Source organism: Hyla sarda, unplaced genomic scaffold (genome assembly GCF_029499605.1).
Source record: "Hyla sarda isolate aHylSar1 unplaced genomic scaffold, aHylSar1.hap1 scaffold_313, whole genome shotgun sequence".
Classification (NCBI taxonomy): domain Eukaryota; kingdom Metazoa; phylum Chordata; class Amphibia; order Anura; family Hylidae; genus Hyla; species Hyla sarda.
This window is the reverse complement of record NW_026609858.1, coordinates 143,084-164,186: the sequence shown is the minus strand read 5'-3', so window position 1 is coordinate 164,186 and position 21,103 is coordinate 143,084. Positions and strand designations below refer to the sequence as shown.

The 21,103-nt window shown below is 47.1% G+C and overlaps 1 protein-coding gene across 1 annotated transcript in view; it reads right to left on the bottom strand.

Moving 5' to 3' along the window:
* Nucleotides 1–20,845, bottom strand: part of LOC130328702 (olfactory receptor 1468-like) — a 42,569-nt gene extending 21,724 nt beyond the window's left edge. The window contains exon 1 of the mRNA XM_056553487.1: nucleotides 20,713–20,845. Coding sequence (XP_056409462.1) covers nucleotides 20,713–20,845 — 133 coding nt within the window. The remainder of the gene's footprint in view (nucleotides 1–20,712) is intronic.
* Between the last annotated feature and the right edge of the window lie 258 nt (nucleotides 20,846–21,103).

Below are 21,103 nucleotides of genomic sequence, written 5' to 3'. Positions count from 1 at the left end.
ACTCTGAATCCTCTGCCAAATCCCCGTTCTTTGTGGTGTATGACCGTCATCCTCTGCCCCCCCTCCCCATTCCCACTTCTTCTGGATTTCCTGCCGTTGATGAAGTTACCCGGGACTTCTCTGTCTTCTGGAAGGAAACTCAAAAGTCGCTCCTACTGGCCTCATCTCGTATGAAGAAGCATGCCGATAAGAAGAGAAGAACTCCTCCTGTCTTTGCTCCTGGAGACAAAGTGTGGCTCTCTGCCAAGTATATCCACTTCCGTGTTCCCAGCTATAAGCTGGGACCACGTTATCTTGGACCTTTTAAAATCAAGAGTCAAATCAATCCTGTCTCCTACAAACTTCTTCTTCCTCCTTCTCTCTGTATTCCTAACTCCTTTCATGTTTCACTTCTCAAACCTCTTCTTCTTAACAGCTTCTCTCCCAAGATTGTCGCTCCAGCTCCTGTCTCTGGCTCCTCTGATGTCTTCGCTGTTAAGGAAATTCTCGCGTCCAAAATGGTCAGAGGTAAAAAAAAAATTCTCGTAGATTGGGAGAATTGTGGCCCCCGAAGAGAGGTCTTGGGAGCCCGAGGATAATATCCTCGACAAGGAGCTCATACGCAAGTTTTTGGGTTCCAAAAAGAGGGGGAGACCCAAGGGGGGGTACTGTTACGCCGAGCGCTCCGGGTCCCTGCTCCTCCCCGGAGCGCTCGCGGCGTTCACCTTTTCGCAGCTGACCGGGAGCGCTGCATCAATGTTACCGGCAGGGATGCGACCCGCGTAGCGGGACGCGCCCGCTCGCGGCTCGCATCCCAGTCACCTCACCCGTCGTGTTCCCCGACGGCTCTGTCCCGGCGCGCGTGGCCCCGCTCCCTAGGGCGCGTGCGCCGGCTCTCTGCAATTTAAAGGGCCAGTGCGCCACTGATTGGCGCCTGGCTCAATCAGTGCTCACACCTGTGCCCTCACTATATTACCTCACTTCCCCTTCCCAGCATTGCCGGATCTTGTTGCCTCAGTGCCAGTGAAAATGTTCCTGTGTATGTCCCAAGCCAGTGTTCCAGACCCTCTGCCGTTGCCCCTGACTACGATCCTTGCTGCCTGCCCTGACCTTCTGCTACGTCCGACCTTGCTCTTGCCTAATCCCTTGTACCGCGCCTGTCTCAGCCGTCAGTTGGGGTTGAGTCGTTATCAGTTGGAACGACCTGGGGGTTACCTGCCACTGCAATTCCATCCCGCTTTGCGCCGGGCTCTGGTGAAAACCAGTAACCCCTTAGACTCCGTTCCCCTGGTACAGCCCATGTCATCACCCCACTGACACAGAGAATCCACCACCAGTATCCTCACAGTATCCGGATCCTGACATAAATGGTATGCTATTTGCTTGTATGTAGGCCCTTTGCAATGATGAGCGCACTGTTAAGCGTATTTGTACTCAGGAAAACGTTTTTTTTTTCTTTAATACACCGGCAGGTGTATAACGTGTGGTATAACACTTAATTTAGCACAGAGACAGAAAAAAAGGTGGTATATGGTATGCTATTTGCTTGTATTTAGGTCCTTTGCAATGATAAGGCCACTGTTAAGCGTATTTGTACGCAGGAAAACCATTTTTTTCTTTAATACACCGGCTGGTATATAACGTGTGGTATAACATTGAATTTAGCACAGAGACAGAGTAACAGGTGAAAAATGGTAAAAAGGCACTAAAGTCCACACTAATATGACTTATTTCTGAACAGCAGCAGGACCCAACAGTGCAGCACCACAAAAAAAAAATTCCAGGGATTAAACCCTAAATTGCACTCTGTCACACAATTCTGAGCAGCAGAAGATTTATGGAGCAAATAAAAAAAAAACTCAATTGGGCTGAACAATGAGGAGATAAGATGGTTGATAAAGTTGAGGCAGCTTGGAGATGTGTATGAGGCAGCTGACAGCTATCTGCCCCTCTCTGCTGCAATGCTCAATAACGTGAATAGGAGGTTTAGCAATCAATGATCCTTCTCAGAGTAACAGCACAGCACTCTGCACTCCTGCCTTTCCCTAATGCTGATGTGACTAGCAGTTGCAGTGTAACGCTGTGGTATGAGCTATTCACACATGCAGTCCCGTCCTCTCCATCTGACTGCATAGAGGAAATAAAGAGAGGCAAGATGGCCGCCGATTATATAGGGGCTGTGACATCACAGGGGTCAGTGAACACTGATAGGCTGCATCTTACATGTGATTCAGGGTCAGCCCGCCTACCTTCATTCCCGCCACTGTTTCCCGCCCTCCCATAATCCCCTGCCCCATGTACTCACATGTGGATCCGCCATCTTAGCTCTCCAATAGCCTGGAACGCTGTAAAATGGAGTTTAATGAAGCGATTTGCGCGATAGAATCTCGGCGATATTCGTATTCATTGCGAATCGAATTTTTCATGAAATTCGTAACAAATTCGGGTTCGTCAACTTTGATTCGCTCATCTCTACTGCCGACTGGACCGGATCACGGTTGATCTCCTAACTGACGTATCAACATAATTAGTCAAACTTAGCAGTGGTAAGCTCAGTAAAAGAGAAAGCGCATATCTTTCAGACACAGGAATAACATCATTGGTACTTTGCAATAAAGAGCAACAAATACAAAAACTAAGGGAAATGCATAAGGACCTAAAAACAAAACCCTACAATCCAATGAATATGTTCGACCAGCACCTAAGTAAATATGTCATAGCTAAGACACCAGCCTGAAAGTACGATCTGTGGAGATGGCATCCAACCTGAAGATACCACTAAACATACGCAGAACTAAATGAAGAAAAAACAAAAACAAGCAACAAAACAATATATATATATATATATATATATATATATATATATAACCCCCAAAGACTATAAGCGCAGAAATGTTGCTGATCTGATGATGCGCCGGAGTAAATATCAGAGACACACCCACCTGGAACGTAAAAGATTAACACAATAAAGCAATCTCATCTTGTTCTCCATAAGGACATGATACTCACGCAACCAGGAGGACACCTGAGAACCGTTCCGTTAGAAGAAAACGCCGCCTGAGCCTGAGACCGATCTCAGTGTGGACAGTTTGCCTGTGAAACATTCCTGTTACCTGAAACAACAGGAATGTTACACCCTGAGGAAAGTTACACCCTGAGGAAGTCATGAAGATCCGTATGTTATAAACCAAGAAAAACGTGCACCGCATATACATACTATAAAACGCGAGTACTGAAGCAACATGAATGTAAGCGTAGTACAAACATTACCACCCACAAGCACTTACACAACACCAAGAAAAAATGGACAGCACGGCAAAGAAAAACACAGGACAAATGCTAAGAAAGTATTTTAGCATGAAGCATATAACCTTAAACTCTGCATGAATGCTATAACTGCACATACAGAATATTAATGCAGAGTGAGTTGTGGTGAACCAGGAGAGTAACGGGGACTGGGGTGTTGCAGTGGTCCATAAACGGCAGGGAAAAATAACGGAATTTCCACAGCAGATTTTGTGAATGAACTGAAGAAACTTTACTTGCAAATTTTATGAAACAGTCTTTAACATAACAGTCTTTTCAAGAGTGAACCGGTATACAGGTTCCTCACAGGTTTGCTGGGACTTTGAAGCAATGAGCTTTTATGCAGGCCACTGTGCTACTAATTATAATATTGGAGCTTGTAGTAGTCACACAGGATTTAATAGATGGAGCTTTTGAGTAACTCTCGGTTTAGTGGCTGTAGATGCTTAGGCTTTTTGCCTAGCTGATATGAATTGATGCTGAGGAGATGATGAGATTTGCTTGGCTTTGTAGTGCAGGAACAAGAGAGCAGGAATAAAGAGAGCAAATTGATTGACTAACGCCCTTTATATAATAAGGCTCTGGACTAAGCTCATTGGTTGGCAAATCTGTAAGTCCTGAACCCAGTGAACTCTGGGTACATCACATGACCTCTAAGGTCCTTGAACATTTTACACATCACAACCGTACATCATGTGACCACTAAGGTCCTTTACATATATTTTCTATACATTAAATAAATATAAACACACTTTACATGAGGCGACCAAGGGTAAGCCCTGCAGGAGAGCCCTATATGAATGGAGGGACTTTAGCTGAGGGGACTTTAGACAAGGGACAGGACAAGGTCTTGTACCAGGACACCACAGTATGCAATAAACAAAAGTTTTATTGCAGACAGGAGACTCCTAAATTGATGCAAATCTTTCTTTACTGGCTCAGGATAGCAGCAAAGAGTTAACATAAATCACCAGAAAAAACCTTCAGGTAGCAACAGTTATGTCATTAGTCCAGGTATCAACCAATCAGCTTGCAGGTTAGGTGATATAAGGAGGGGATGTCCCCTCATAGTCCTCTTTCTTTGCTGCTATACTCAGAGATAAGTGCTCATTTTTTCATGTAAAAATTTTGTATGTTATCAACTTATATTATTGTTGACATTTCTTCCCCTATAACATTTTTCGTTCCGGACACTGTGTGCATAGGTCCCAGCAGCGTATAGTGTAGAACATACATTGCATTTATCTTCTCCTTCTCACGTTACCTCCCTTACCTGGTTTCTATCTTCCACCGTCTGCTCGGGTTTCTTTGCGGTCCCCCTGTTGTTACCAGGGATCTCCTGGACATCACTACACCTGCTTAATATCATCTATACTGTATAACAGCACTCTTTATATCATTTCTATATATATATATATATATATATATATATATATATATATACAGTATATAGCTATTCCTAGATGGTAATAGTTTTGCCATTTTGCCAATTCTATCTATTCTATCACCAGCTATCATTACTATTACTTCTATATAATTATCATTATTAATTATTCCTACCATGGAAAATGTAGACCCCTATCTGGGTCTCCCTCAGCAGAAAAAGATTTTGAGTATGCTATTGAGGACCACTTTAAAATAGTGTTGAGAGGCATAGGCCATATTCGAATTCGCGAATATTCACGAATATATGACGAATATTCGCCTATTCATAATATTCTTGTTTTATTTTCGCATATGCGAATATTCGCGTATGCGAAAATTTGCATATGCAAATGTTCGCATATGCAAAAATTCGCACACCAGTCTCACACAGTAGTATTAGAGCCTTTATTACACCACACAAGCTGGAAGCAGAGAGGGGTGATCACTGTGATGCGTACTGTGAAAAAAAAAAAAAAAACAATATTCGTAATTACGAATATATAGTGCTATATTCGCGAATATTCGCGAATTCGCGGATATGCAAAATTCGCGAATAAAATTAGCTTTGCGAATATTTGCGAGCAACACTACTTTAAAAACCTAGTAGATGAATCTGTGGCCAGATCTGTCAGGTCCGCCGTTCATTCGGTTATGGAATCTATGCATGAGTCTATTACAAAATCTGTTGTCATGGCAGTCACACAGGCATCTTCTGCTAAGTGTCACGATTCGGCTGGCTGGAGGTGGATCCTCTGTGCCAGAGAGGGATTGGCGTGGACCGTGCTGGTGGACCGGTTCTAAGTTGCTACTGGTATTCACCAGAGCCCGCCGCAAAGCGGGATGGTCTTGCTGCGGCGGTAGCAACCAGGTCGTATCCACCAGCAACGGCTCAACCTCTCTGACTGCTGAAGATAAGCGCGGTACAAGGGAGTAGACAAGAGCAAGGTCGGACATAGCAGAAGGTCAGGGCAGGCAGCAAGGATCGTAGTCAGGGGCAACGGCAGGAGGTCTGGAACACAGGCTAGGAACACACAAGGAAACGCTTTCACTGGCACAATGGCAACAAGATCCGGCGAGGGAGTGCAGGGGAAGTGAGGTATAAATAGGGAGTGCACAGGTGAACACACTGATTAAGCCTGCTGCGCCAATCAGTGGCACAGTGGCCCTTTAAATTGCAGAGACCCGGCGCGCGCCCTAAGGAGCGGGGCCACGCGCGCCGGGACAAGACAGACGGGGAACGAGTCAGGTACGGGAGCCGGGATGCGCATTGCGAGCGGGCGCCTCCCGCATCGCGAATCGCATCCCGGATGAGAGGGATATTGCAGCGCACCCAGTCAGCAGGTCTGACCGGGGCGCTGCAAATGCGAGGATGCTGCGAGCGCTCCGGGGAGGAGCGGGGACCCGGAGCGCTCGGCGTAACAGTACCCCCCCCTTGGGTCTCCCCCTCTTCTTGGAGCCTGAGAACCTGAGGATAAGACTTTTGTCTAGAATGTTGTCCTCAGGTTCCCAGGATCTCTCTTCTGGGCCACAGCCTTCCCAATCCACCCAAATTTTTTTTTTCTTTCTGACAGTCTTGGAGGCCAGAATCTCCTTCACGGAGAAGACGTCAGAAGAACCGGAAACAGGAGTGGGGGAAACAAGTTTGGGAGAGAAGCGGTTAATGACGAGTGGTTTAAGGAGAGAGACATGGAAGGCATTGGGAATACGAAGAGAAGGAGGAAGAAGGAGTTTGTAAGAGACAGGGTTAATCTGGCACAAGACTTTGAAAGGGCCAAGATAGCGTGGTCCCAGTTTGTAACTGGGGACACGAAAGCGGACATATTTAGCGGAGAGCCATACCTTGTCTCCGGGAGCAAAAATGGGGGGAGTTCTTCTTTTCTTATCGGCAAATCTTTTCATCCGGGATGAAGCCTGTAAAAGAGAATTTTGGGTCTCTTTCCATATGGTGGAAAGATCACGAGTCACTTCATCCACAGCGGGCAAACCAGAGGGCAAGGGAGTAGGGAGGGGGGGAAGAGGGTGACGGCCGTACACCACGGAAAATGGGGATTTAGCAGAAGATTCGGAGACTCTGAAATTGTATGAGAATTCGGCCCATGGTAGAAGATCTGCCCAGTCATCCTGGCGGGAGGAAACAAAATGCCGTAAATAGTCACCCAGGACCTGATTAATTCTTTCTACTTGCCCATTGGATTGGGGATGATAAGAAGAAGAGAAGTTTAATTTGATCTTGAGCTGTTTACAGAGGGCCCTCCAGAATTTAGACACGAATTGGACGCCTCTATTCGAGACGATAAACCGTGGGCAAACCGTGAAGGCGAAAAATGTGTACAAAAAATTGCTTTGCCAACTGAGGCGCTGAAGGAAGACCAGGAAGAGGAATAAAATGTGCCATCTTGGAAAATCGATCAACGACCACCCAAACAACTGTGTTGCCACGGGATGAGGGTAAGTCCGTAATAAAGTCTATACCAATCTGTGACCAAGGCTGTTCGGGGACAGGCAGAGGATGAAGGAGACCAGCGGGCTTCTGGCGAGGAGTCTTATCCCGGGCACAGATAGTACAGGCCCGCACAAAATCAACAACATCAGTCTCCAGAGTCGGCCACCAATAAAAAAGAGAGAGGAGTTGCAAGGATTTTTTGATGCCCGCATGGCCTGCGAGGTGGGAGGAGTGTCCCCATTTGAGAATCCCGAGACGCTGGCGTGGAGAAACGAAGGTCCTCCCTGGAGGAGTTTGCCTGATGGAGGCTGGAGAAGTGGAGATCAGACAGTCAGGAGGAATGATGTGTTGCGGAGAGAGCTCTACTTCCGAGGCATCAGAAGAACGAGAGAGGGCATCGGCCCTAATGTTCTTGTCAGCAGGGCGAAAATGAATTTCAAAGTCAAAACGGGCAAAGAATAACGACCACCTGGCCTGGCGAGGATTCAGCCGTTGGGCAGACTGGAGATAGGAGAGATTCTTGTGATCAGTGTATATGATAACTGGAAATTTTGATCCCTCCAGCAGGTGCCTCCATTCCTCAAGCGCCAATTTAATGGCCAGTAGTTCTCTATCCCCGATGGAGTAGTTTCTCTCCGCCGGGGAGAAGGTCCTAGAAAAAAAACCACAAGTCACAGCATGCCCGGAAGAATTTTTTTGTAGAAGGACAGCTCCAGCTCCCACTGAGGAGGCATCTACCTCCAATAGGAAGGGTTTAGCTGGGTCAGGTCTGGAGAGCACGGGAGCAGAAGAAAAGGCAGACTTGAGATGTTTAAATGCGTCTTCCGCTTGGGGAGACCAGGACTTAGGATTGGCATTTTTCTTGGTTAAAGCCACGATAGGAGCCACAATAGTGGAAAAGTGTGGAATAAACTGTCTGTAATAATTGGCGAACCCCAAAAAACGTTGGATAGCACGGAGTCCGGAGGGGCGTGGCCAATCTAAGACGGCAGAGAGTTTATCTGGGTCCATTTGTAGTCCCTGGCCAGAGACCAAGTATCCTAGGAAAGGAAGAGATTGGCATTCAAACAGACATTTCTCCATTTTGGCATAAAGTTGATTGTCACGAAGTCTCTGAAGAACCATGCGGACATGCTGGCGGTGTTCTTCTAAGTTGGCAGAAAAAATCAGAATATCGTCCAGATAAACCACAACACAGGAATATAGGAGATCATGAAAAATTTCATTAACAAAGTCTTGGAAGACGGCAGGGGCGTTGCAAAGGCCAAAGGGCATGACCAGATACTCAAAGTGTCCATCTCTGGTGTTAAATGCAGTCTTCCATTCGTCCCCCTCCCTGATGCGGATGAGATTATAAGCACCTCTTAAGTCCAGTTTGGTAAAGATGTGGGCACCTTGTAAGCGATCAAAGAGTTCCGAGATAAGAGGTAGAGGATAGCGGTTCTTTACCGTGATTTTATTAAGTCCGCGGTAGTCAATGCAAGGACGTAGGGAGCCATCTTTTTTGGACACAAAAAAAAATCCAGCTCCGGCAGGGGAGGAGGACTTGCGGATAAACCCCTTTTTTAAATTCTCCTGGATGTACTCCGACATGGCAAGAGTCTCTGGAGCAGACAGAGGATAGATTCTGCCCCGGGGTGGAGTAGTACCCGGGAGGAGGTCAATAGGACAGTCATAAGGCCTGTGAGGAGGCAAAGTCTCAGCTTGCTTTTTGCAAAAAACGTCAGCATAGTCCATATAAGCCTTAGGAAGACCGGATACAGGGGGAACCACAGGGTCACGGCAAGGAGTACTGGGAACCGGTTTAAGACAGTCCTTGTGACAAGAAGTACCCCAGTTCTTGATTTCTCCTGTGGACCAATCAAGGGTTGGGGAATGGCGTTGAAGCCACGGTAATCCAAGAAGAATTTCAGAAGTGCAGTTGGAGAGGACCAAAAATTCAATTTTTTCGTGATGAGGTCCAATGCACATTAGGAGAGGTTCCGTGCGGTAGCGCACGGTACAGTCCAATCTTTCGTTGTTAACAGAATTGATGTAGAGGGGTCTGGAGAGACTGGTCACCGGGATGTTGAACCTGTTGATGAGAGAGGCCAAAATAAAATTTCCTGCAGATCCGGAATCCAAGAAGGCCATAGCAGAGAAGGAGAAGGTAGAGGAAGATATCCGCACAGGCACAGTAAGGCGTGGAGCAGCAGAGTTCACATCAAGAACTGTCTCACCTTTGTGCGGAGTCAGCATACGTCTTTCCAGGCGGGGAGGACGGATAGGACAATCTTTCAAGAAGTGTTCGGTACTGGCACAGTACAGGCAGAGATTCTCCATGCGGCGTCGTGTCCTCTCTTGAGGTGTCAAGCGAGACCGGTCAACTTGCATAGCCTCCACGGCGGGAGGCACAGGAATGGATTGCAGAGGACCAGAGGAGAGAGGAGCCGAGGAGAGAAACCGCCTTGTGCGAACAAAGTCCATATCCTGGCGGAGCTCCTGACGCCTTTCGGAAAAACGCATGTCAATGCGAGTGGCAAGATGAATGAGTTCATGCAGGTTAGCAGGAATCTCTCGTGCGGCCAGCACATCTTTGATGTTACTGGATAGGCCTTTTTTAAAGGTCGCGCAGAGGGCCTCATTATTCCAGGATAATTCGGAGGCAAGAGTACGGAATTGGATGGCGTACTCGCCAACAGAAGAATTACCCTGGACCAGGTTCAGCAGGGCAGTCTCAGCAGAAGAGGCTCGGGCAGGTTCCTCAAAGACACTTCGGATCTCCGTGAAGAAGGAGTGTACAGAGGCAGTGACAGGGTCATTGCGGTCCCAGAGCGGTGTGGCCCATGACAGAGCTTTCCCAGACAGAAGGCTGACTACGAAAGCCACCTTAGACCTTTCTGTAGGAAACTGGTCCGACATCATCTCCAAGTGCAGGGAACATTGCGAAAGAAAACCACGGCAAAACTTAGAGTCCCCATCAAATTTATCCGGCAAGGATAATCGTAGGCCGGAAGCGGCCACTCGCTGCGGAGGAGGTGCAGGAGCTGGCGGAGGAGATTGTTGCTGGAGTTGTGGTAATAGCTGCTGTAGCATCACGGGCAGTTGAGACAGCTGGTGGCCTTGTTGCGCTATCTGTTGCGACTGCTGGGCGACCACCGTGGTGAGGTCGGCGACAACTGGCAGTGGGACTTCAGCGGGATCCATGGCCGGATCTACTGTCACGATTCGGCTGGCTGGAGGTGGATCCTCTGTGCCAGAGAGGGATTGGCGTGGACCGTGTTGGTAGACCGGTTCTAAGTTGCTACTGGTATTCACCAGAGCCCGCCGCAAAGCGGGATGGTCTTGCTGCGGCGGTAGCAACCAGGTCGTATCCACCAGCAACGGCTCAACCTCTCTGACTGCTGAAGATAGGCGCGGTACAAGGGAGTAGACAAGAGCAAGGTCGGACGTAGCAGAAGGTCAGGGCAGGCAGCAAGGATCGTAGTCAGGGGCAACGGCAGGAGGTCTGGAACACAGGCTAGGAACACACAAGGAAATGCTTTCACTGGCACAATGGCAACAAGATCCGGCGAGGGAGTGCAGGGGAAGTGAGGTATAAGTAGGGAGTGCACAGGTGAACACACTGATTAAGCCTGCTGCGCCAATCAGTGGCGCAGTGGCCCTTTAAATTGCAGAGACCCGGCGCGCGCACGCCCTAAGGAGCGGGGCCGCGCGCGCCGGGACAAGACAGACGGGGAACGAGTCAGGTACGGGAGCCGGGATGCGCATCGCGAGCGGGCGCCTCCCGCATCGCGAATCGCATCCCGGCTGAGAGGGATATTGCAGCGCACCCGGTCAGCAGGTCTGATCAGTAAATACAAAGGATTATTCTCCTCACTGAATCTTCCTTGAAAAAAGGTTTTTAAGGAAAGGTTTTTGGAAAGGCCAGGAAAGGCAAGGGACACTTCCCCGACCGCCAATTTCAGGACAGACGCTCTTATAAAGACCCCTCCGAATATGATAGGACTCAACAAAGTGACGACTTCATATCAGTCCACCCCATTCTTCCCCTCACGGAGCAGAACCTGGAGGGCTCACGATCATCGAGGATATCCCAGATCACGTCCATCCACAGGTAAGTACATTGATTCCACCTTCTTTCCCCACTTTATTGGGGCGGGGGCTCAAACATTTTTTCCATGTCTGGGTTATGATTACATCCGATTCATAGATTCTGAACACCATCTCAGGTTATCGGATAGATTTCACTCATCCCCCAGTCCAGTCGTTACCCCCTCGTCCCATAATCTTCTCAAAGTTAGATTATGCCCTGGTAACCTCAGAGATCAAAGATCTGTATACCAAGGGAGCTATTGTTCCAGTCTCCTATCATTCTCCAGGATTTCTAAGCAATCTCTTTTTATTCAAAAAGAAAGACGGCATTTACAGACCGGTGATAAATCTAAAATCACTAAACTCCTATGTCAAATACCATCATTTCAAGATGGAAGGCATTAATCTTTTAAGAGATCTCCTGATCACAGAGGACTGGTTGGTCAAAATAGACCTCAAGGATGCCTATCTGACTCAACCATACCTCCAGTTTCTTTGGGTTTAAATAATTTTTATTGTTTTTTGCGAATTTTTTTACAAGAAATGTTGGCCAAAGAAAACAAAACACGGCCAAAAGAACATTACAAAACAATGTATCATATCCGGAAGGCAAACAAGGTGAAAGCCAGCTCACCCCGCCCCAAACAGTAGAGCGCGGATCCAGGTGCTGGACGGCACCAGCCAATATCAGGGAAATGAAGGAGATCAGATCCAGCTCAATGCAGGTAAAATCAGGTTTAATCCATAGGACAAGGAAGGAACAAGTAACGCGTTTCAAGCGCTGTAAGCGCTCTTAGTCATACAACAAATGCATGATACAGGTCGGCTTAAATAGGCAATGAGGTAATTGCGGCCGGTTACAGGTCATGTGACCGGCAGGAATTAACCTCTTATAAGTAAAAAAAAAGGGCAGTATAGAGACATAAGATGTATACTTCAAGTATCAGGAAGGTGAATAAATACAAATACAATACTAACTACATAAAGGAATAATGTCTGAAAATAATAAATGACCGATGTGTGGAGAAATGAGAGAAAAAATGAGGGAACAGGCATGAGTTAATGAATTAAATAGTAACTCATGCCTGTTCCCTCATTTTTTCTCTCATTTCTCCACACATCGGTCATTTATTATTTTCAGACATTATTCCTTTATGTAGTTAGTATTGTATTTGTATTTATTCACCTTCCTGATACTTGAAGTATACATCTTATGTCTCTATACTGCCCTTTTTTTTTACTTATAAGAGGTTAATTCCTGCCGGTCACATGACCTGTAACCGGCCGCAATTACCTCACTGCCTATTTAAGCCGACCTGTATCATGCATTTGTTGTATGACTAAGAGCGCTTACAGCGCTTGAAACGCGTTACTTGTTCCTTCCTTGTCCTATGGATTAAACCTGATTTTACCTGCATTGAGCTGGATCTGATCTCCTTCATTTCCCTAATGTATCATATCCGTATAGAATTAGAATCAAACAAACACTCAGTAGTATTATAGGTTTTTCGTTCTATAAAATTGAATCAAAAAATTATAAGGATAGGAAGGCCGGAAGTGACAATTCACTTGTCTAACTTTCGGTCTGTCCTCGGCCCCTTGGTGCTTCACGAAGCTGCTGAAACCAGTCATTGCTTCTCTACGAAGCAGAGGAGTTTAATAATTTACTTAGACGACATCCTCATCATGGTCCAATCTCACTCTCTAATTCAAACTCATATGCAATGTGTTACACTCTGCGCTCCGGCCAGACACGCTGGTTAATCAACTGGTTCCAGAAAGTTAAAAAGATTTGTAAATTACTTCTATTAAAAAATCTTAATCCTTCCAGTACTTTGTAGGGGCTGTATACTACAGAGGAAATGTTTATCTTTTTGGATTTCTCTTATGTCTTGACCACAGTGCTCTCTGCTGACCTCTGCTGTCCATTTTAGGAACCGTCCAGAGCAGCATATGTTTGCTATGGGGATTTTCTCCTGCTCTGGACAGTATCTAAAATGAAAAGCAGAGGTCAGCATAGAGCACTGTGGTTGTGACATAAGAGAAATACAAAAAGATAAACATTTCCTCTGCAGTATACAGCCCCTAAAAAGTACTGGAAGGATTAAGATTTTTTAATAGAAGAGATTTACAAATCTGTTTAACTTTCTGGCACCAGTTGATTTAAAAAAAAAAAAAAAGTTTTTCCCTTTTAGTTTCTCAGAGGAGCATTGCTCACATTGTAGGCCTTTTATCCGCCTCCATTCAGGCGATTTTTCTGGCTCCTCTTCATTACATAGACCTTCAATGCCTCAAGGCCAAACATCTAAGAGAAGGTCTAGAATACTCAAACAAAATACACTGCTCAAAATGATAAAGGGAACACTTAGACACCACAATGTAACTCCAAGTCACTGACACTTGTGTGAGATCCCACTGTCCACTCAGGAAGATCACTGATTGACCATCAATTTCACATGGAACAGACAACAGGTGGAAATTATAGGCAATTCTCAAGACACCCCCAATAAAGCTTCCTGGGTGATGTTTTGGTCACTTTTGAATGCTGGCGGTGCTTTCACTCTAGTGGTAGCATGAGATGGAGTCTACAACCCACACATGTGGCTCAGGTAGTGCAGCTCATCCAGGATGGCCAGTCAGAAACAGACTCCATGAGGATGGTATGAGGGCCCGACATCCACAGATGGGGGTTGTGCTTACAGCCGTGCAGGACGCTTAGCATTTGCCTGAGAACACCAAGATTGGCAAATTCGCCACTGAGACGCCGTGGAGAACGTTCTGCTACCTGCAACATCCTCCAGCATGACCGGTTTGGTGGTGGATCAGTAATGGTGTGGGGTTGCATTTCTTTGGGGGTCTGTACAGCTCTCCATGTGATTGCCAGAGGTAGCCTAACTGCCATTAGGTACCGAGATGAAATCCTCAGACCCCTTGTGAGACCATATGCTGGTGCGGTTGGCCCTGGGTTCCTCCTAATATAAGACAATGCTAGACCTCATGTGGCTGGAGTTTGTCAGCAGTTCCTACAAAAGGAAGGCATTGATGCTATGGACTGGCCGCCCGTTCCCCTGAATCCTATTGAGCACATCTGGGATGTCTCGCTCCATCCACCACAGACTGTCCAGGAGTTGGCGGATGCTTTAGTCCAGGTCTTGGAGGACATCCCTCAGGAGACCATCCTCCACCTCATCAGGATCATGCCCAGGCGTTGTAGGGAGGTCATACGGGCACGTGGAGGCCACACACACTACTGAGCCTCATTTAGACTTGTTTTTGTTTTTTTCCACTGTGACTCCATATCCAGACCTCCATGGGTTGATACATTTGATTTCTATTGATAATTTTTGTGTGATTTTGTTGTCAGCGAATTCAACTATGTAAAGACGAAAGTATTTCATACGATTAGTTCATTCAGATCTAGGATGTGTTCTCTTAGTGTTCCTTTTATTTTTTGGAGCAGTATATTTTTGTTTTGCCATACATTTTATGGTAGAATGAGTTGTGTCATTACAAAGTAAAATTGGTCACTCAAATAATAATAACAAGCCTCATATGGTTCTGTAGGTGGAAACTTAAAAGAGTTATGGCTCTTAGAAGGCGAGGAGGGAAAAACTAAAATGCAAAATAGAAAATGGGCTGTGTCCATAAAGGGGTACTCTGCCCCTAGACATCTTATCTCCTATCCAAAGGATAGGGGATAAGTTGTCTGATCAGGGGGGACCGCCGCTGGGGCCCATGTGATCTCCCTGCAGCACCCGTTGTTCATTTAGAACACCGGTTGCAGGGCTGGAGGCTTTTGACATCACGGCCATGCCCCCTTGTGATGTCACACCACGCCCCCTCAATGGAAGTCTATGGGAGGGGCCGTGGCGGACGCCAAGCCCCCTCCCATAGACTTACATTGAGAGGAAGGGCGTGACGTCACGTTACAAGCCTCCAGCGCGGCATCGCTAGCGCACCGGATGACTGTGGTGCCGCAGCAGAGATCGCGGGGGATCCCAGTGGCGGGACCCCCGCGATCAGACATCTTAGGAGTACCTCTTTAAGGGTTGGAGTACCCCTTTAAGGGGATTAAAAGGGTACTTGGCCCACAGACATCTTATCCCCTATCCAAAGGATAGGGGATGATGTCTGTTCGCAGGGGTCTTGTTGCTGGGATCTCCGTGCAGCACCCGTGCTGTCCCTGGCATTGTAAACAGTATGTTTAGAACACTGGATTTAGGCGACCAGAGACATGGGCTCACGCCACGCCCTCTTGTGATGTCACACCAGACCTCCTCCATTCATGTCTATGGGAGGGGGCGTGCTGCACGGAGATCGCAGGGGGCCCCAGCGGCAGGACCCTGCGATCAGACATCTTATCCCCGATCCTTTGAAGGGGTACTACGGTGGGAAAAAAAAAATTGTTAATCAACTGGTGCCAGAAAGTTAAACAGATTTGTAAATTACTTCTATTAAAAAATCTTTACCCTTTCAGTACTTTTTAGCAGCTGTATGCTACAGAGGAAATTCTTTTCTTTTTGAATTTCTTTTTTGTCTTGTCCACAGTGCTCTCTGCTGACACCTGATGCGTGTATCAGGAACTGTCCAGAGCAGGAGAAAATCCCCATAGCAAACCTATGCTGCTCTGGACAGTTCCTGACACGGACAGAGGTGTCAGCAGAGAGCACTGTGGACAAGACAAAAAAGAAATTTGAAAAGAAAAGAATTTCCTCTGTAGCATACAGCTGCTAAATATTTTTTAATAGAAGTAATTTACAAATCTGTTTAACTTTCTGGCACCAGTTCATTTAAAAAAAAAAAGAGTATCCCTTTAAGGGCATTTGGCTCAAAAAATTCTACAAAATGATAAATTATTTAAACAGTGGAAAAAAACAGGCAAGAATGAAATGATCTAAATTGGGTCTTTCCATGAATTTTTGGGGTCTTTCTATACCCAACATTAGACTCTGTTATCCGGCAGCACCACTAAGCGTTATATCAGGGGATTATGGTGCATTTCTATCTAGATATTTAATGAATATTTAGATGGATTTCACAAATACTGAGTAACAAAAGTTGGGAGTTCTGTTTAGAAAATGGCCAATCTGTGTTTGGGCACTCCGGTGTGGAAGGGGGTCACCTGGGTCATCTTCATGGCTCGAAGAAAGCTCGGGAACCTTCTTCCCTGATTTTTCATTTTTTCACCCTTATTGAATAAAATAAATATTACTAGATCGCGAGCTGTGGGAGAGAAGGGGCTCGGCTAGAACTGGACAATGGGGGAGATTTATCAAAACCTGTGTAGAGGAAAAGTGGTGCAGTCGCCCATAACAACCAATCAGATTGCTTCTTTCATTTTTTAAGAAACCTTTAAAAAATTAAAAAAAAGCAATCTGATTGGTTGCTAAGGGCAACTGCACCACTTTTCCTCTACACTGGTTTTGATAAATCTCCCCCATGTCCTGCTCAACATTAATTCAAGGTTCGAGGCTTTGCGATTTCATGATAATATTGAAGAAGCGCCAATATTTAGATATCACCAGATAAGACGCTTTTGGAATTGGGAAATAAAAAATAAATAAGTCTCTTTAGAGTGAAGATTCACATTATTGTGGATGTTATGGGGCATTGGGGGTTAATATAGGCGCCTTAGGAGGTAATTGGGTAGAAACATCCAATTCAAAGGGGTTTTCCAGGTTTTATGAACGTTTCACTATTGTGCCTGTGATCACAGGCACAATAGTGAAACGTTAATAAAACCTGGAGAACCCCTTTAATGGTAGAATTTGATGAGGATCAGGGACCAATAGAGGAAGAGAAATGGATCCCTATTTTAAGCCTAAATGGATCCCTATTCTATTCCTATAGATGATGGTTTAGGGTTAACAGCCATGATTCCTCCATATGAAGAGTCCTTCTTTATGTTAGGGGATTTGTCAGGTGTACATCCTGGTAGTAGGAGCCGAGGGGCTGACCTCTTGTTCTACGGCAGATTGGGGATCATAAGGGTTTGGTTTACTGACCAAATCCCTCTGTTCTTATTTGGGAAAATGTATAAAGGTCAGGAGATAGGAATGGCTTCTGTTTAGAGAAATAAATAAGATAGAAAACGTCTGGAAACTCTAAGGGGTCGAGGATAGTCGGCAAGTGAAAGGGATGATGTGCTGCTTTTTTTCCCCACGTTCCACTCATTCTATGTGTTGAAAGGAAGTGATGGGAAGAGGGGGGGGGGGGTAAAGGGGGGATAAGGGGGTTTATGTAGGTTGTAATTCAGGATTATTATGATTTTACTGAAAGAGATATAAAAAGGGGAAAAGCAACAATATGAGAACAGAAGAAACAACCAAATATGTATATGTGAGTATTTTTTATACATTGTTACATTTAGTAATAACATAATATTTGTGATAATATCTTTTTTCCTTTGAGATCTATATCAGGAACAATGAGGGTCGGATCGAGATGTGTAGGCAAGGATGAGTGGAGTGTGCCCGTATGTAGTGGTTAGCACCAAAAAGTTTCTCCAGGGAAGGACAACCAGGCCGCCTTGGTAAAGGGTCATGGGGGCCCAAAGACAGAAAATCAGGGACCAGTGACTGGGGATAGAATGATAGGTGTCTAAGGCTCCTTGATGTGTATGGGGGGGGGGGGGGAGACAATCTGACGGGGGCAGAGTGAGGGGCAATGTTCTGTTGGAGTCCATGTATCCTTGGAGGTTACTGTTACACGTACTATGGAACTCTCTCCAAATGATGTAGTGATGAAGTATTCTTTACTGTAACAGCAGATACCCTATGGAACTCTCTCCCTATGATGTAGTGATGGAGAATTAATTAGTGTAAGAGCAGGGAGACTATGGAACTCTCTCCAAATTATGTAGTGATGGAGTATTCTTTACTGTAAGAGCCAGACGGTATGGATCTCTCTCCACATGATGTTGGGATGTCTGATTAAGTTCAAGGGGGGCTGGGATGTTTTTCTGGAAAAATACATTACAGTATATGGATCAGCCTCATGGGGGGGGGGTTGCTTTACTCTGGATCAACACAGTAGGGACTCTTTTTTTCAAACTTACAAACTATGTTACTATGTGAAAAGTTTGGACCAGCACAGACTTCACACATCCTAGAGCAACACATATGTATCTAAACTATGCCCTTTGAACCCCCCCCCCCCTTGATTTCCACCATAAAATCAATGACAATTGGCAGGAGCTACAGTCGATCAGTTTCCTTGATACTATGGTACATAAAGATGGTAGACTTAAAAAAGACCCATACACCAAACCCACAGACTATAACAATGTATTGGAACATCCCAGTTACCACCCCAAGACCACACTTACATCAGATAATACCCAACAAGATCAACGGTTAAAGGTGATGTCCACCAAATTCAGAAACAAATGTCATCCTCTGTGCCTTTATACATCACCACCTGACTGTGCCCCTGTACATCACCATCCGACTGTGCCCCTGTACATCACCCCAAACTATGCCCCTGTACATCACCACCAGACTGTGCCTCTATACATCACCACCCGACTGTGCCCCTGTACATCACCACCCCACTGTACCCCTGTACATCACCATCCGACTGTGCCCCTGTACATCACCACCCGACTGTACCCCTGTACATCACCTCCCGACTGTGCCCCTGTACATCACCTCCCGACTGTGCCCCTGTACATCACCACCCGACTGTGCCCCTGTACATCACCACCAGACTGTACCCCTGTACATCACCACCCGACTGTACCCCTGTACATCACCCCCCGACTGTACCCCTGTACATCACCATCCGACTGTGCCCCTGTACATCACCCCAAACTATGCCCCTGTACATCACCACCAGACTGTGCCTCTATACATCACCACCCGACTGTGCCCCTGTACATCACCACCAGACTGTGCCTCTATACATCACCACCCGACTGTGCCCCTGTACATCACCACCAGACTGTGCCTCTATACATCACCACCCGACTGTGCCCCTGTACATCACCACCTGACTGTGCCCCTGTACATCACCACCCGACTGTACCCCTGTACATCAACCCCCGACTGTGCCCCTGTACATCACCACCCGACTGTGCCCCTGTACATCACCATCCGACTATGCCCCTGTACATCACCCCCCGACTGTACCCCTGTACATCACCCCCCGACTGTGCCCCTGTACATCACTTCCCGACTGTACCCCTGTACATCACTTCCCGACTGTGCCCCTGTACATCACCACCCGATCGTGCCCCTGTACATCACCACCCGACAGTGCCCCTGTACATCACCACCCGACTGTGCCCCTGTACATCACCACCCGACTGTGCCCCTGTACATCACCACCCGACTGTACCCCTGTACATCACCACCCGACTGTGCCCCTGTACATCACCACCCGACTGTGCCCCTGTACATCACCACCCGACTGTGCCCGTGTACATCACCACCCGACTGTACCCCTGTACACCACCACCCGACTGAGCCCCTGTACATCACCACTAGACTGTACCCGTGTACATGACCACCCGACTGTGCCCCTGTACACCACCACCCGACTGTGCCCCTGTACATCACCACCAGACTGTGCCCCTGTACATCACCACCAGACTGTGCCCCTGTACATCACCACCCGACTGTGCCCCTATACATCACCACCAGACTGTACCTGTGTACATCACCACCCGACTGTGCCCCTGTACATCACCAGCCGACTGTGCCCCTGTACATCACCACCCGACTGTACCCCTGTACATCACCACCCGACTATGCCCCTGTACATCACCACCCGACTGTGCCCCTGTACATCACCACCTGACTTTGCCCCTGTACATCACCACCCGACTGTACCCCTGTACATCACCACCTGACTGTGCCCCTGTACATCACCACCCGACTGTACCCCTGTACATCACCACCCGACTGTGCCCCTGTACATCCCCTCCTGACTGTGCCCCTGTACATCACCACCTGACTCTACCCCTGTACATCACCACCCGACTGTGCCCCTGTACATCACCACCTGACTCTACCCCTGTACATCACCACCTGACTGTGCACCTGTACATCACCACCCGACTGTGCCCCTGTACATCCCCTCCTGACTGTGCCCCTGTACACCACCCGACTGTGCCTTTGTACATCACCACCTGACTGTGCCCCTGTACATCACCACCTGACTGTGCCCCTGTACATCACCACCTGACTGTGCCCCTGTACATCACCACCTGACTGTGCCCCTGTACATCACCACCTGACTGTGCCCCTGTACATCACCACCCAACTGTACCCTGTACATCACCACCCGACTGTACCCTGTACATCACCACCCGACTGTGCCCATGTACATCACCATCCGACCTTGCCCCTGTACATCACCCCCCCCCCCAACTGTTCCCCTGTACATAAACACTCGACTCTTCCCCTGTACATCACTACCCGACTGTTGCCCTCCTCTGGAAGGCTTTTTTCTCAAGCCTTCAGATGCAGCAGTGTCACGGTCACCTGCTCCTGAGCTGCTCAGACCACTAGGCCTGCTGACATCATCATCATCCTCTTCATCATCCTCACCACTCCTCTTGGAATGAACTTTTGATGTGATCGTGGCATCCTTGCTCCCCCTCAGCACATCCACCATGATGTCTTACAGTGTCCCCACCACATCTACCACCACCAGTCCCACTAGTGCTATGCTCAACCACTGAACCCCCTCCACCACCTCAGCAACATGCTCCAAAGGCTGACCATGACCCAACTCCTCCTCATGGCTAATGCTATTCTTCTGCTAAGTATTAGGGGAGAGCAAAGACAGGGATGATGAAACAGACTGTCTAGGATAGACATTTTTACCTCACCATGTGACTGTTGTCATGCTAATTACACCCCAAAAATGAAT